The sequence below is a fragment of the Micropterus salmoides genome, unplaced genomic scaffold (genome assembly GCF_014851395.1).
Source record: "Micropterus salmoides isolate LMB-PRFRI ecotype aquatic unplaced genomic scaffold, ASM1485139v1 Ms_hic_scaffold_21, whole genome shotgun sequence".
Classification (NCBI taxonomy): domain Eukaryota; kingdom Metazoa; phylum Chordata; class Actinopteri; order Centrarchiformes; family Centrarchidae; genus Micropterus; species Micropterus salmoides.
This window is the reverse complement of record NW_024041262.1, coordinates 22,420,544-22,435,858: the sequence shown is the minus strand read 5'-3', so window position 1 is coordinate 22,435,858 and position 15,315 is coordinate 22,420,544. Positions and strand designations below refer to the sequence as shown.

General features: G+C 39.7%; 2 protein-coding genes across 4 annotated transcripts; one reads left to right on the top strand and one right to left on the bottom strand.

Moving 5' to 3' along the window:
- Positions 1-683: 683 nt before the first annotated feature.
- On the bottom strand, positions 684-3,528 carry cdk5r1b (cyclin-dependent kinase 5, regulatory subunit 1b (p35)). Of its 2 annotated transcripts, none has more exons than XM_038736057.1 (2): positions 3,144-3,528; positions 684-1,848 (listed from the first exon to the last, which is right to left on the bottom strand). In XM_038736057.1, exon 2 carries the CDS (start codon positions 1,597-1,599, stop codon positions 691-693), a length of 909 nt encoding a protein of 302 aa, XP_038591985.1. In that variant the 5' UTR covers positions 1,600-1,848; positions 3,144-3,528; the 3' UTR covers positions 684-690. The 2 variants fall into 2 exon arrangements, with proteins under 2 accessions (XP_038591985.1, XP_038591986.1); XM_038736058.1 differs by having other exon boundaries at positions 684-1,845.
- A 526-nt stretch (positions 3,529-4,054) lies between these two features.
- psmd11b (proteasome 26S subunit, non-ATPase 11b) lies at positions 4,055-13,565 on the top strand. 2 transcript variants are annotated; one of them, XM_038735980.1, is made up of 13 exons: positions 4,055-4,194; positions 5,361-5,462; positions 5,584-5,780; positions 7,676-7,733; positions 8,369-8,563; positions 10,209-10,353; positions 10,469-10,529; positions 10,940-11,002; positions 11,328-11,453; positions 11,673-11,708; positions 11,806-11,857; positions 11,968-12,110; positions 12,201-13,565. In XM_038735980.1, exons 1-12 carry the CDS (start codon positions 4,104-4,106, stop codon positions 12,108-12,110), a joined length of 1,269 nt encoding a protein of 422 aa, XP_038591908.1. In that variant the 5' UTR covers positions 4,055-4,103; the 3' UTR covers positions 12,201-13,565. The 2 variants fall into 2 exon arrangements, with proteins under 2 accessions (XP_038591908.1, XP_038591907.1); XM_038735979.1 differs by having other exon boundaries at positions 12,196-13,565.
- The last annotated feature ends 1,750 nt before the right edge of the window (positions 13,566-15,315 follow it).

The following is a 15,315-nucleotide window of genomic DNA, read 5'->3' as shown; positions in this document are numbered from 1 at the left end:
GAGGCCTGCTCATCCGCAATGCATGACGAAAGCCAGTCAGGTGATGGCCCTCCTGCAGTAGGCAGTGCACATCACATCATCAGTCAGAAGGTCACTGGTAGGCTGCTGCAGCCTCAGTCCTCTCCACATTCATTGCTGTAGATGTATGCTTTGTTTTCTAAGGTTTTTTTGTCTTTTTGTCTGAATTGTTTTTTAAGATTTTCAGTATTTCATATAGATATATATATATGTATGTTAGCAAAGGATTTACACAAGTCTGGCATTTTTTGTTTATGTATCATTCTCAAAAAATCTTTCATTCTCGGGTTTACAGAAAATCCTTCCTTTGCTCGTTTGAAAATATAACTTGGCCTTGATCATTACATGTCTTCAACAGGCAAAACGAGTGCTCTTGGTTTTTAAATCCTATGCCCCAATTTTAGGTGACCATTGCAATTGTTATCCCTCAAAGTGTGAAAATTACTGAGCCCTCCTCCAGAGACGCTTTACAGAGTCTTACTAGATAAAGTTGTTATATATGTCAAATACTTCCTAATGGGCCTCGTCCCACTGTAGTTTGGACAATAATAAATAAGTAGCATCACAAATAATCTTTCAAACTTGTCAAAATGCCAGACTGGAGTATCCCCCTCCTTCCCTAAAACCTCTTCAACCCCCACCCCCACCCCCACCCAAAACCCCAGCATCCCCTCACCGGTCGAGGCCAATGAGCAGGCGGCTCCTCTCCTCCTCCTTCTGGCTCTCGTTCTTCAAGTCAGCGAACACCTGAGTGAAGTAGTGCGGGTCAGAGTTGATCTGGAGCATCTTTGCGCTCATCAGGTTGATGATAGATAGGCAGCGGTCCCAGAAGGTCTCCTTGGAGCTCTCCACTAAGAAGGGCTTGAGAGGGTAGGAGATCTCGTTGCCCATGTAGGAGTAAGACAGGTAGAGGCAGGTAAGCAGCACGGCCTGGAGCTCGTGCTCCGTGGCCACCTCTGAGGAGACCACGTCACGGCACAGCATGTATACAAAGACCACATTTGCAGGGGTGATGAATCCCTGGTCCTGCCAGCCTTGGAGCAGCAGGGAGCGGTCCACACTGCGCAGCCACAGCACTGGGTCTGTGGGTGAAAGGTGTTTCAGCCGGTAACAGCGCCGGCACAGAAACTCCCCAAGGCAGCGCAGCAGCTCACTGGTGGAGGCCTGGACAATCACTCTCTTAGGGGTCCCAGGAGCCACATTGGAGTTAGTCAGAGGGGCCTTCTTGACAGACGATACTGTGTTGTTGGAGCTCTTGGTGAGAGCAGGAGTGCTCTGATCCTGGGCGAAGGTGGACAGGTTGGCGCATGACTGCGACTTCTTCAGGTTTTCATTGTTCAGGTGGGTGACATTGTTCTGGTAGTTGCCGTTGGGCTGCACCTTCTTGGAGCCTTTCTTCTTGGCTGACACTGCTACAATCCGCTTCCATGGGAGCACGTTGATGAGCGAGTGGCGCTTCAGGTTCTTGTCTTTGGCGTTCTTGCTGTTCTGGACAGCTGTATAGTGGCCCACAGTGGCCGGTCCATCCTCAAAGAGAGCTGCCTTTCGGTAGCTGGGTGACAAAGACAGAACGGTTCCCATGGCGACCGTGGGGAGGCGTCCAGAGGCTTTAGCCGCGCTGGGTCAGAAGAGTGTCTGCCAGGGGAGATCCTGAGGGTCTCAAAGCCTCAGTGCTTCAGACAGCTGGGAGACCAGGGCTACAGGCTGCTGCGGGGCATCTAAAGCCTGGGAGGAAACAGTCCCGTGAATATCTCTCTGAGGAGATAACGATCACCTCACTGACACACTGTTGTATTTCAGCTCTCAGTCAGCTTCTCTGGATGGCCACTGCTGGAAGCAGAAAAGATCAATAATTAGAAAAATAATTGGTGAAGGATCAATTACCTTCAAATTATCCACGGATGTTTACAAATAGCAAATACAATGTATTTGATCTCACATTACATCTATAATTAATCAGCTTACATCAGATAATATCATGGTTATCAAATCTGTAACGTTTGTGAATGTGTGCCTTAGTGGTTTATCTGCCAGCAGCCTACCTCAGGTCTTATTAGCAGCATTGATTTGACTCAGTAAGTGGTGGAATGGATCAGCCTATAGCTTATACCAATTAACTCAAACAGTATAGATCCTTCCTTGCTACAAATGATCAATGTAATTATCAGGCGAATCATCAACATAACAATAAACATTTAGGTTAGAAATTGTGCTGCATCTTATATTCATCTGCAGTACATTATAGAGCATACAGAAAAATATTATTCAATTATTCAAAGGAATTCTACTCCACATTGGATTGAAATAGAACATATATGATAAATTCATAAACATTTTATAATGAGACATCCATATTTTATGGGCAATGGCCGACGAGTGAACCACGCGCCACCCTTCTCACTAAAATGGAAGACTGAAACGTAAACACCTTAATAACAGGTGAAGGTCGCATTAGATGGATGTGGATCCTGCGTATTAAAGCCCATATCCAAGGTCCTACAATTTTCCTCCATTAAAAGTAGATAAACAAATAGATATATGATTATTTATTTGCACGGCGTGTTTTCATCGTCACTGCAGTAGGCTACATATGCATATAAAGGACAGTCGATGGATCGACTTTGCTCACTTGCGCAGAATCCATGCTGCTCGATCCTTCATTCCATCATCCTGTTATTAATCCGATGACTGATTCGTTAATTGTGGAGAAACTCCAAAACATCAGATTTTTTATGTGACATAACTGGACTAAAATAAAAATGAAAGGACGTAATGGACTTCTTGTTGTGATGAGGGGTTGTGTAGCCTACATCGCGTGCTCTCCATGGTGCTGAAACTGAGCGTCTGCGTCGAAATGAAAACGTTGGCCATAATAGGCGGTGGCTTAAAAATGAATAAAATACTCATCTTTTCCACCCATCCGTTAATATCTGATAATATGTGGGTGGAATTGCCTGTCTATAACTTCACATGCCAGTTTCTTTCAATGTATGGCTATATTTTCCGCATTACATGTAGCTGCGCATCACCTGGTTTAAAATAGGCTATGTTGCATCCACAAATCTGTGCAATCTAAACTCCAACACTCCCAGCACGAATATGTTCCAAAATGAAAGCAAACTTACCAGATCTCCTGCAAAATGCGAATATAATTGCGCTGCAACGATGGTGCCCTGTGTTTCGAGCCTGTTTTTCCTTATAAAACGCGATTAAAACATAAAACCATCCCGGAGAATATAAATACAACAAAGTAAATAATCCGAGCCGAAGCAAAAAGCAAGTGGTGGTGTCGGCGCTGCGCAGACGATGGCGGGCAGTTGTGGAATGGATGCTTAGATGAGGATGTGCTCCTGGTCCTCCTGGCCGTGAGATGCGGATGCTGCGAGGGCTGATGTTGTGTTGGTTGACTGACTGTGTGAGGATGGTTGACGCAAAGGCGGTGGTGGGGCGCCGCTCTGCGCTCTGTGTGCGATGCTGTCTCTGCTGGCAAACAACTCCGCCTAGAGCCACAACCAGCAGGCGCTCATACAAACTGAACCCAGTGAACTCCGAACATGTTTTTCTTCATAACATCTTTAACACCAACCTAAAATCAACACCATTCATCCAAGCACTTAACGTATGAAGTGAGTTGGTAGGCAGGTTCTGTAGTTGTGAGCCTTTACTGAGTAGGCCTACAATACCACTGTATTACATCGTCCTATATATATATATATATATTTATAGGTCTAAATTTGTCACGTTTTCATGACAACGAGGCAAGGCCTATTTAATTTTGGCTCAAAATATTTGGGTTGGACAAGCATAAAGGGCCTAACTCTGTGATAAATATTATAAAAATAATAAAGTGTAACGTTTTTAATGCTACCTGCTTTAAAACTGAATACTAATTGATTCATATTATCAAATCAAATGCGAAGCAGCAAAGAGAGCTTCTGACACGTGTTTACGAGCACTTTTATAACATGACTACAATTCCCAAACGTCTCAAAATCCCGACATGCAAGTCGAACGCTGACGTCACGTACGCAGTAACGTAGTCCCCGCACGTAATTTTCATTCAAGTAGCATTTTGAATAAGGAAGATGGCGGCTGCAGCAGTGGTTGAGTTTCAGAGAGCCCAGTCTCTCGTCAGCACGGACCGCAACGCCTCTATCGACATTCTCCATTCAATAGGTAGGTGTTCGGCTTAGGTTTTGAGATGGACATTGTTCCTCTGACCGCGGTGATGTGCTTTTTTTCTGGCCTGCGAGGTTAGCATGCTAGCTAGTGGCGTTCAATAGCTAGAGCCGGTGATGTGCCGTGCTGACTCACTGTTGAACGGTGGGTAACGGCAATTGCTAGTGGACGTTAGCGAGTTAGCATCTTTGCTAACTTTAGGCCTGGGCGTGAAATATGTAATAGTTATCAGTAATGTTATGTTGCTCACTGTGTAATTGGTTCTTGTCATTGGCCAACGTTTCCAAACTAGCTACCATTAGCTCTACTTAAGACTGTCACATTAGCATGATTACTGTTTTGGTTAACGTTAACATCACTAGCTTGTAGTCAAAAGCCTTTTAACCAATTTCATCAACAAAGTGAAAGGCAGCTCTTTTACAGAGGGAAAATAACTACCCATATTGTTATTAATGGAACACTTAGGAATAATTGACCAAGGTTTGCTTTTGTGTTTATGGTTGTGTAAACACACGAGCAAATGGACGATGCATCCTAAACAACATATACTGGACAGCTCTTGCGTTACACATCACTGTCTTCAAATTGCCTTGTCACTACAGCCCACTAGCTGTCAAGCTGCCCTGCTACACTGTTTATCCCTCTCTAAAATAAATGTTACGGCAAAGCATTGATTTTGTTCTTAGTTGTGGGGTAACGTTAAATTGATTCACCAGCAATTTGACAGAAAAGTAATCAACTGAAATTAAGTTATTTATCAAACAAAAGGCCAAACATATACTTATTCCTAATGGTGAGGATTTGCTACTTGTCTCTGTTTTATATAATTAAATATTAAAAAATATTTAGGTTTTGGACTGTTGGTCAGACATGGAAAGCTATTTTAAGACATCACCTTGGACTCTGGAGTATCTGCATTTTTCACTACATTTTAATTGGCCAAATAATATATACATAAACCTAATTTATAGTTCCATAAAGTTGTCTGATTGGCACGTGGACCGAATATTGAAGTAATGTCAATATTTGAGAACATGAAACAGGACTAAGTCAGGTCATGGCTTTCAAAGCTTAAAAGTCCACGACTCACACTAATTAAATGAAAGTGCAGATAAAATAAGCAAGTTGGTTTCTGATGTTAACTTGTTGCTTTTGTTTAACAGTGAGGAGAGATGTTCAAGAGAATGATGAAGAAGCTGTCCGGGTTAAAGAACAGAGCATCCTGGAGCTGGGGACACTCCTGGCCAAGACCGGACAGGCTGCAGGTAATGGTCAAACTTTGATGTTTACTTTTCAGCTAAGCCTATGAACAATCTAATTGAACATGTTATTTTACCAGTTTCTGACTTTTTTCATTGTTTATTTCTATTTTGTGGCTCTCTCCAGAACTAGGGGGTCTGCTGAAATTTGTGAGGCCTTTCCTGATTTCCATCAGCAAGGCCAAGGCGGCCCGACTGGTCCGCTCTCTGCTGGACCTCTTTCTTGACATGGAAGCAGCAACAGGGCAGGAGGTTGAGCTGTGTCTTGAATGCATTGAGTGGGCCAAGGCAGAGAAGAGAACATTCCTACGACAGGCTCTGGAGGTAAGGAGGTCAAGAATAAGCTTCTGGGTGCTGTCATATGGCATAAATGTAACTTAATTGCACAAATATTGCAATATCAGCATGCCTTACTGCTAGGGGATGTGGTTATAAGGCAACCTTTTCCTACTGGCCACTATCACCCTTTCAGCTGGGAAAAGGCCATGGATTAAAATAACTGCAGTATGTACTAGATATCACTAAAATCTGAAGCTTTCAAATGGTTCATAAACCACTTGGGTGTCTTTTGGAGAGCTGCAAAAGAGGAGATTGATGTTTTTTAGTCATTTTACCAAACAGTAGTTAGCAGTGACATACAACACTGTTTATAATTGATTGATAGTGAAAATAAAAGTCGACATCCCCAAACATAAATGTGGGAGTGATCAAATTTAACATGTTCGAAGTCATGGAGTGAGAGACGCTGTGATTTTAGACAGATTATGGTGAAGCATTTGGTTGTTAATAGATATGCAACACTGCCACTGTGAAATTACTTTGGGTGTTAAAACCAAATAAAGATGTGCTGCTTAATTAAATGATGATGAAGCATATTTGTAAACTTGATGCTAATACATCTACTACACACTGCCATCTATGATGACATAACCCTGCTATTGCAGCCAAAATGGGCTTCGTGGCCAGATGACTGCCAGCAGGTTCTCACTCACAGCCAGGAATATGTGGAGGTTTTGGCTGATTTACAAAATACAGGATCAACAAGATTTTGTATTAGGACTGTTATAAAGTGTCAAAGAAAACAATGTAATGAGACTGTGGCGGGTATGAATGAGTGAAATTAGAGAAGAGGGACGCTTTTCAAACAGGTTGCGGTTTGCCTCAGGCCACACATGAATAATGTGATGGGAGAAAACTTTGTTAATAGCACAATGTCTGTAGCACAAGCTAAGATCCACCTTAAACAGTTAAACGCTGTGTTGTACTTCTAGGAATAGTTTGGTGCATTTTTATTAACAAAATTTAGACAATATGATGTCACCCTGAGATATGTAATGAAGTTTTTAATCTATCCAAAGTATTGGTGGTGATATCAGATTACTAAAACCAAAGAAAGCTTTTCAGACTTAATATTTTGCACCATCATTTAACATGTTTGTCCACAAACAGTAGCCCCAGCAAACAATAATGTAATGCGGCTTCAGGATACTGCATTTCCAGTAAAATGATTATCAGATATATACTATAAAGTTTAGTTCCACCTTTTGAGAACAGTTGGTTCACCTCCTGTCTGGCGTTTTCTGTAAAAAGGAATTCTAGGAATTTACTGTGGTGTGTATTTTAGCAAGTACTTCCAAGAAGTGTTTCATGTTTGCCAGGAACTCCTTCATAAGGATTTGACATTTTGAAGGGAGATGGAAATTTGCTAGTAGCTATATTTTTATTTATTTATTTGATTGGGACAGTACATGTTAATGAACAAACATGGAATACATGCATGTAAACATGTCGGATTGTAGCTACAAGCTAATTTCCATCCGTAGTCGAAATCTGGTACAATATTTCTTTTCTCTTTGTATTGAGATGAGATTAATATTTTTTTGTGCATTAAATGTATCACAATTAATGTAATTAACTAAACTTTATGTGAACATTTAAATCTTTATCTGTGAAATGTTTTTAGAAGAAACATGTGGCTGTGACGGAAGGTACTTTTGCAAATGTGCAAAAAACGTGAAATGTAGCCTTGCTGGGGCTTCCCAATTTTGATTGGGTCAAAGATAAGGATACTGTCTTTTGATATTTTTCATAACTGATATCCCAGTAGTTTAGTAGGTTATTGTCTTTGAGGTCCATGGAACATGTTGCAGCTTTTCTACAGGGCAATAGATTGGCACTGCTGCTCTCTGCTTGTCTAATAGCGCACTCTCTTTTTTCAGGCACGACTGATCTCGCTCTATTTTGACACCAAACGATACCAGGAGGCCTTGGCACTTGGTGAGTGTTTAGAGAGAGGACATTTTTATCTTTTGGCAAATAGTTGTTTTTTTTCATTTTTCTCTTGCTTCAAAGAGAAAGGCAGGCATTGCTATTGGCCCTGCATAACACACAGATTTTCTAGTTCACTTAAACACATAAACTTTTAAAAGATTTTTTTTTTGTTGCACCTGAGAGTAACAAGTTAAAAAGTAGCTTTTTATTGAAATTTGTGGTAGAGCACATGTGCCAAAGTGACAAAGGTAGCTTATAAACTAAGAATCAGAATCCGCGTTATTTCCAGGTATGTGTACACATATGAGGAATTTGACTCTGGATTGTACATTGCTCACGATGTGCTTGCTCATACAAAAATACAAAATCACAATAATAAGAATAAAATAAAGTCAGACATAGACTTCAGTGTAAACCACACAAATATATACACACTGAACAAAAACAATATAGACATATTGACAAATAAGGGTTTGCAAAGAAGTTAGATGTGTTTTTACTTAAAAGAAGATGAGAAAGAACAGCACATATCAGGATTACAATTGTACATTTACCCCCTAGCTGTTTAGTAAATGTTGTGCAAAGTTATTGCAACAGTTAATTTGCATGACATTAACTCTTATTCATTCTCTTTCCCTCAGGCTCCCAGTTGCTCCAGGAGCTGAAAAAGATGGATGACAAAGCTCTTCTGGTAGAGGTGCAGCTGCTTGAAAGTAAGACGTACCATGCTCTTAGTAACCTGCCCAAGGCCCGCGCAGCCCTCACCTCTGCCAGGACCACCGCTAACGCCATTTACTGTCCTCCAAAGCTCCAGGCAGCTCTCGACATGCAGTCAGGTCAGATGTGTTCGCTATTCTCATTTCCAAAGCTTACCTGGGCTGAAATGGTCCAGTTTCTATGTGTGTGGGTTAACAGATAGGTGAGAAACTGAGAATTTAGTAGTCACAGTATTACAATTGATTTTTGTATTATTGGCATCAGAATTAAAAGATTAAAAGAATTCATATTTACTTTCATATTTATGAAATAGTCATACAGTTTGGCTAAATAGGGCTTTCCTAGTTTATGGGTCAGAGAAGCAGCCTTGCAGAGCCAAACTATATATCACAAGCTCAGTTTCCATTAGGAAAATCTATGTTGTGGGTGTGGATTCAGCTGTTCAGATTGATCGGTTGGTAACTGTTCCACAGCAGGTGACTTGCCTTTTGTCCAAAAAGTTAATAAAGCAAAGACAAATACCGGCCCAGTGAGTGGTGTGTTGAACCACTCAGGTGTAGGAAGGAATCATTAGATGTCAGATTTAAGGAGAGAACTGTGGACATATTTTGAAGACTGCTTGAAATTAAAGTATGTCCACCTAAAAGTACTTCATCAATCGCTTTGCTGGATCGCAATGAGTAAAGCGAAAAGGCCACCATGTGTAGAGATTGTATGTAATTACAGCATCTCTCTGATTATTCTGATAGCAGCAGTTTTTGTTTGTAGAAAGATGAGACAATCGCTGTTTTCTGCCACATTGTCTATTTTTGATGCTACAAATGGGGGTGCCAGGCAAGCCTGAAATGTGTGCAGAATTCAAATTCTACACAATGTGTTAATGTTATCACACACTGGATAATGATTTTCAATCCAGTCCATCTTCCTTGTATTTACAAAAGCACACAGTTTCAAGGTTGTTTAGAGTAAATATATGTTTATATGCGGCGACCCATTTTAAAATCGTGCATATTCACTTCGCACCTCCTCTCTCTCTCTCTTTCTCACAAACACGGACAACGGACCTGTTTTGCCGAATTATGCATCCACCTCTTAAGGTCCTTTTCAGACATTTTGCTGTTCACATTATTTATTTTTGCTGAATCTCAAGGAATGGTGCTTTTACTGAGTGTAATAAAATATTATCAATTCTTCACATTCATAAAAGATATACTGATCATTTATCCCTATTGATGAACCCCACAAAGAATATTATAGTGTTTAAAAGCAGAATTTGTAGGTGCATGCAATTCTCCGCCACAATTACGCTGTCATTCTGTGGGAAACATTGGTTATACATTGCTGCATGATCAGGACATATAACCCTTACACAAATTTTATATATATGGTGTATTCTTAAGTGACTCAGCTCATTTTGTACTGATTAACTATTTCGAAGTCGCGCTGTTTGTGTTGACTAGTGTGAAGGCAGAAGAGCTGAGAGTCATTGTTGTTCATGACTTTACAATACATTATCAACTGACACTGCTTATGGCTAACGCTTCTGTAATTATCAGCATCATGATTAAGTGGTCCTTATTGGCTGACACCCAGTGAAAAAGTTTTAATATTTCTTGAAATCGAACAATCAATAGCTGCTACTGTGTTTATCTTGAGCCCAGCAGGTTTCTCCAGTTTGTGTTGCCATTTCATATTTCAAGGTGACTGATGCTGTTTGCTTTGGCCATAGATGGTAACTATCATGCTGTGTCATGTCTGTTGCAGGGATCATCCATGCTGCAGAGGAGAAGGACTGGAAGACTGCCTACTCCTACTTCTATGAGGCCTTCGAGGGCTACGACTCCATTGACAGCCCCAAAGCCATCACAGCGCTCAAATACATGCTTCTGTGCAAAATCGTTCTCAACTTGTGAGTAGTGTTTGAACTTGTGTTACATTCACATCCACATGGTACATTTTAAATCATGAACATTACAGAATGTATATATCTAAATCTTAATTTTTCTCTTACTTAACTTTTTCAGGCCAGAGGAGGTTCAAGCCCTGATCAGTGGTAAACTGGCCCTGCGATACGCCGGCCGACAGGCAAGTACCAGTCATTTTCTGCTTATAGCAGGTTGGGCAAAGAGGCAGCGTCAGTTGTTTCAACTGTTTTTGTTTTTCCTGAGTATTGCTGCTCTTACGCAAAAAATATGATTAGGTATTAACCCTAAATGAAATATAAGCTGCTTTTTTAGGGCGGACACTGCAAAACACCTTGTGAATTAAACTAATTTCTGCTTCTTGTCAACATTGAAAATGTTTTCCTGAATTTTGCAATGTAGCTCGCAGTATTTCACAACTATTGTTGTTACTTCAGTTTCTGTGTTGATCATTCTGACAGAAAATTACCTTCACGGTGTTCAGTAGTCAGCTCTGTTTTATTCAGATAAACAATGCATTAAGCTTGTTTCTGTAGAATGACATTTAGATATTTTTTGTTATTATCTATCTAGACAGATGCACTGAAATGTGTCGCCCTGGCCAGCAAGAACAGATCATTAGCAGACTTTGAAAAGGTAAGAATCTTTTTAGTCCTGTCAAATCTGTGTTAATGGATTTTCATGCAGGTATAGCAAATTTCCATTTAGCCTTTTTGGTTTTGTTTTCTCTTAAGCACTGCTCCTTTTGTTTGCTGGTGCAGCACACACAGAAATTAACTATTGCTCCTTGATTTTATTTTGGATGGTTACACCTGCTGATAATAAAGTGGCCGAAAACCTTGTTCCAAGTGTTGCTCAATGCATGATGCATTTTAATGATGTTTTGTAGTATACTTCCACACAGATTGCCTCAGTGTATTGTAGTATTTTAAGTTGTTTTTGTTGTTTTTTCATCTTCCAGGCCCTAACAGAGTACAGAGCAGAACTGAGGGACGATCCGATTATCAGCACACACCTGGCCAAACTGTACGACAACCTGCTGGAACAAAACCTCATCCGAGTCATTGAACCATTTTCCAGAGTACAGGTAACGTGTGCTAGGCCTAGCTTTCCCGAGGACACTTTATGTCACATGGTGTATTTTTGTATAGAGGGTTTATTTTCAGTGTTTCTTAAGAGGTAACACTGGGGCATTCTTTACATACTAACTAAGCTGACATGAGTATCTACTAATGTTCTTGTTCCTCATCATGTTAAAGAAGTGAATGATGTCCTGTACTTAATTTTCTTCTCTTTCTGTTTTCAGATAGAACACATATCAGATCTAATCAAGCTGTCAAAGGTTTGTATATTTGCAATTAACAAATTTATGTTAAAATCATCATTTATATCTCTTAAAATGTTTTTGGTGTTTATCATTCATTTCTTTTTCTTTATAGGGGGATGTTGAGAGGAAATTATCACAGATGATTCTGGACAAAAAGTTTCACGGTAATTGTAATTGTCTGCTCCTATAAAATATATATAAATATCCTCATACACTTCACGGGCAGAGAAGAGTCTTCATTTTACTGTAACGTGTTTTTACAATGCTGCTGCAGGAATCCTTGACCAAGGCGAAGGCGTCTTGATCATCTTTGAGGAGCCCCCAGTGGACAAAACCTACGAAGCAGCCTTGGAAACAATTCAGAACATGAGCAAAGTTGTGGATTCACTTTACAACAAAGCCAAGAAGCTGACATAGGTAAGAATATTTCAGTAAGAGAAGAAGCATGACTTGTGTTCTCTTTCTGTAGTATCGACTAAATGCTCTTTTCTGTCATCCTCAGAGCAGATTGCCACGGCAGTGCGATGGAGGAACTGTGTGTGTGTTTGACCAGCGTGTGTAACATTTTAAGAAGGGGACATGGGAGAGCAACAGAAAGTCCCACAAACTGCAACAAACAGGATTCCCCCATCAAACTCCTCCTTCCCTCCCTCCCTCCCTCCCTCAACGGACAATTTCATCACTTCTCTTGTTTGTATGTTTTTCCTCTTTAATTTTGATATCTCTTCAGGATTCTGTGTAACACTCAGCGGCCAAATCAGGCCATCAGGGAATATTGTACAACCACAATAAAAAGATTTAAAGGTTTAAGAAAACATATATGTTTATATCTGCTATAAGGTTGGGTTTACCAAGCCTTAAGCTGACTCCACTGCAACCTCATAGGTGCAACATTGACCTCTGTGACCTCGGACTCTGCGTATGCAGAAATGAGGCTTTCTCCTTCTTCTTGTCCATATTATTCAGAAGCACACTGTTCAGTTTTTGGAAGGTTGGGATTCTCTTGGGATTCTGAATTTTGGTCAAAGAGCTCCCTCTAGCTTTTATTTTTTATTTTTTTTCTCATCATATCAATGCCAACAGTTAAGTACCCACTGTATTTCAGATATGTATTAAACTCACTTTCTTTGTTTTTGGTTTTGTGTTTTTGTTTTAAAAAAAGAAAATCAGATGGTTGCCACATGTCTGCCCACCCTGCAGTTTATAGAACAGACAGGATGCCATTTCACCACTCGTGCCACTTTTTCGGCGCTTCTGTTTGCCTCAATGTTTGGGTGCAATATGAAATCAGAGAGCAGAGGTGGAGATGTATTCATTGCCTCTGAGCGTCTGTGAGTCATCCCTGAGCAAGCAATTCTCCATTGTTAGTTCCTAGCACTAGTGTGGTATGCTAGTAACCAAACAATTTGTATGGTTTTGATTTGGTTTTGATTTTTTTTTCTTTTGTTTTTCTCTTATAAAGACATTTTCAAAATAAATATTTTGTATTTTAAGGATTTTTGTCTTGTCTCTTGCAAAAAAAAATGCAGATTGTAATTTGATGTGGTAAATTTAATTGGCCAATCAGCTATATTTGTTTTACAGTGTGAGAGTGAGAAGACTGGGGATTTACATTTTGCAAAGTGTTGAAATGCACTTAAGAATGGGAGCGTGACTCAGACAATGTGTACATTAGTTAAGTGGGAATATTTCTATTAATCAATGGAGAAGTCAAAGAAAAAGTATTTAGGCAGTCAGAAACAATTCTTAAAATTACCCCACGTGAAAACAGATGTTGACACTATCAAATACAGAATTCACCCGAGAGTCTCTTCCTCCTGCTGCTATACTTGTCACACCTCACATCAAAGGGCATTAAATCAGTTAAACGGACAGATTTGAATTGTCTTTGATTTGTACTTAAATTGTGTGATGTTTACTTGACCCATGCTGTCAAACTTGGGTACATGTTTTATTTTTACTGCACAAGTCTATAAGTTCACCACAAGAGATACTAGAGCATCTGTGAACAGCTGTAACTGGACATCAGCGGGCTTAGTTCTACAACTTTTCCCATAATATCACATTTCAATTTTCTTCACACCACAGTGTTCAAACAAGCGCCACAAACTGCAGGATTTCTTTCTTCCTTTCCTGTCAAGACTTAAGAGGAATGATGAGCACAATCATGTTAATTTAACTAGCTGGCATGCTCATCCAGAAGAGTAAGACCTGGAAGTCTTGAGAATTTGTTGACAAAGGTACAGCCTTTCACTGTGAACTTTTGTTAAACATCCAAAATAAAGTTTTTACATCGCCTTCTAATTCAAACTAAATGTTTTTATATTTTATTTGCACATTGCATTTTAGAAATATTAATGTAGATGTCAGGTATCATCCTAACAAAACAAAGAATTTCCTTATGTTCCCTTTACATCCCGGCAGTAAAAAAAGAAATGACAGAAATCTTGATCTTCCAGTATCTGGATGTCGCAGGGCTGCCACAGATACCGGCCTACCTGCTTGTCTACCTACATACCTGCGTGCCCTCACTGAAAATGTGTTTTGGGGGAGTGGCTTTGGGATTTTTTAGTTTGATACTTTTCAAAATCTTTAAGCTTTAATATCAAATATACAAGTGGTTCCTTATTTCAAACATTTTTAAACAAGTCTAATGTTCAGATGAGTTAAAATCAATAATTAATTTTAAATCGTATTCATTTTGCATTTGTGAGATGTACAAAGGACAGACAAGGAAAGTAATGCACTCATTTTCTTTATATTTAAAATTTAAATATTTATAACAATTATAATATGATATGAACTGTAATGTTTAGCCCCATGGTGGAAGGAGGAGACATGGACTCAGGAGTTCTTCACCTGGTGTTTCAATTTATTTCTTCACCAGATACATGGAAAGTGCAGTTGTGCGAGTGTGAATTATTGCCAAAAAATATCAAAAATTAACAGAAAAACAAACAACAACGAAACTAAGTATAAACTATTCAAATTATCATTACAAACTGATATTAAACAACACAAAAACTATTCCTGACTATTGTGCTCTAGCACATGGCACACCACTGGCTTAAATAATAATAATAATCTTTATTTGTAGAGCACTTTTCAAAAACATCAAATCCTCTGCCCGAGGATCTCAAGGTACGTGCTGGTGTTTATGGGACTAAAAGTTCAGAAATATAACAAGGCGAGAGGCCATGAAGAGCTTTAAAAGTGATCAATAAAATTTTGAAGCCAATTCTAAAACATACTGGGAGCCAGTGTAATGAAGCTAAAATAGGAGTAATGTGGTCATATTTCTTTGTTCTGGTTAAAAGCCTGGCAGCTGAGTTCTGGACAGTCTGGAGTCAATCAATAGATTTTTGGGTTAAACAGGTGAAAAGCCTGTTGCAATAATACAGGCGTGATGAGATGAAGGCGTGTAAAATGGTCTCGGTGTCCTTAAAAGTTAACATAGATCGAATCTTTGCTATATTTCTAAGTTGATAAAAACATGATTGAACAAGCTTTGTGGTGTGCTGCTCGACACCAAGGTTCTTTGCAACAGGCTTAATGTGATTTACTAGGGAACCAGCAGATGGCAGTATTTGTTTTGCCATCTGCTGGGACCCAATGACCAGGA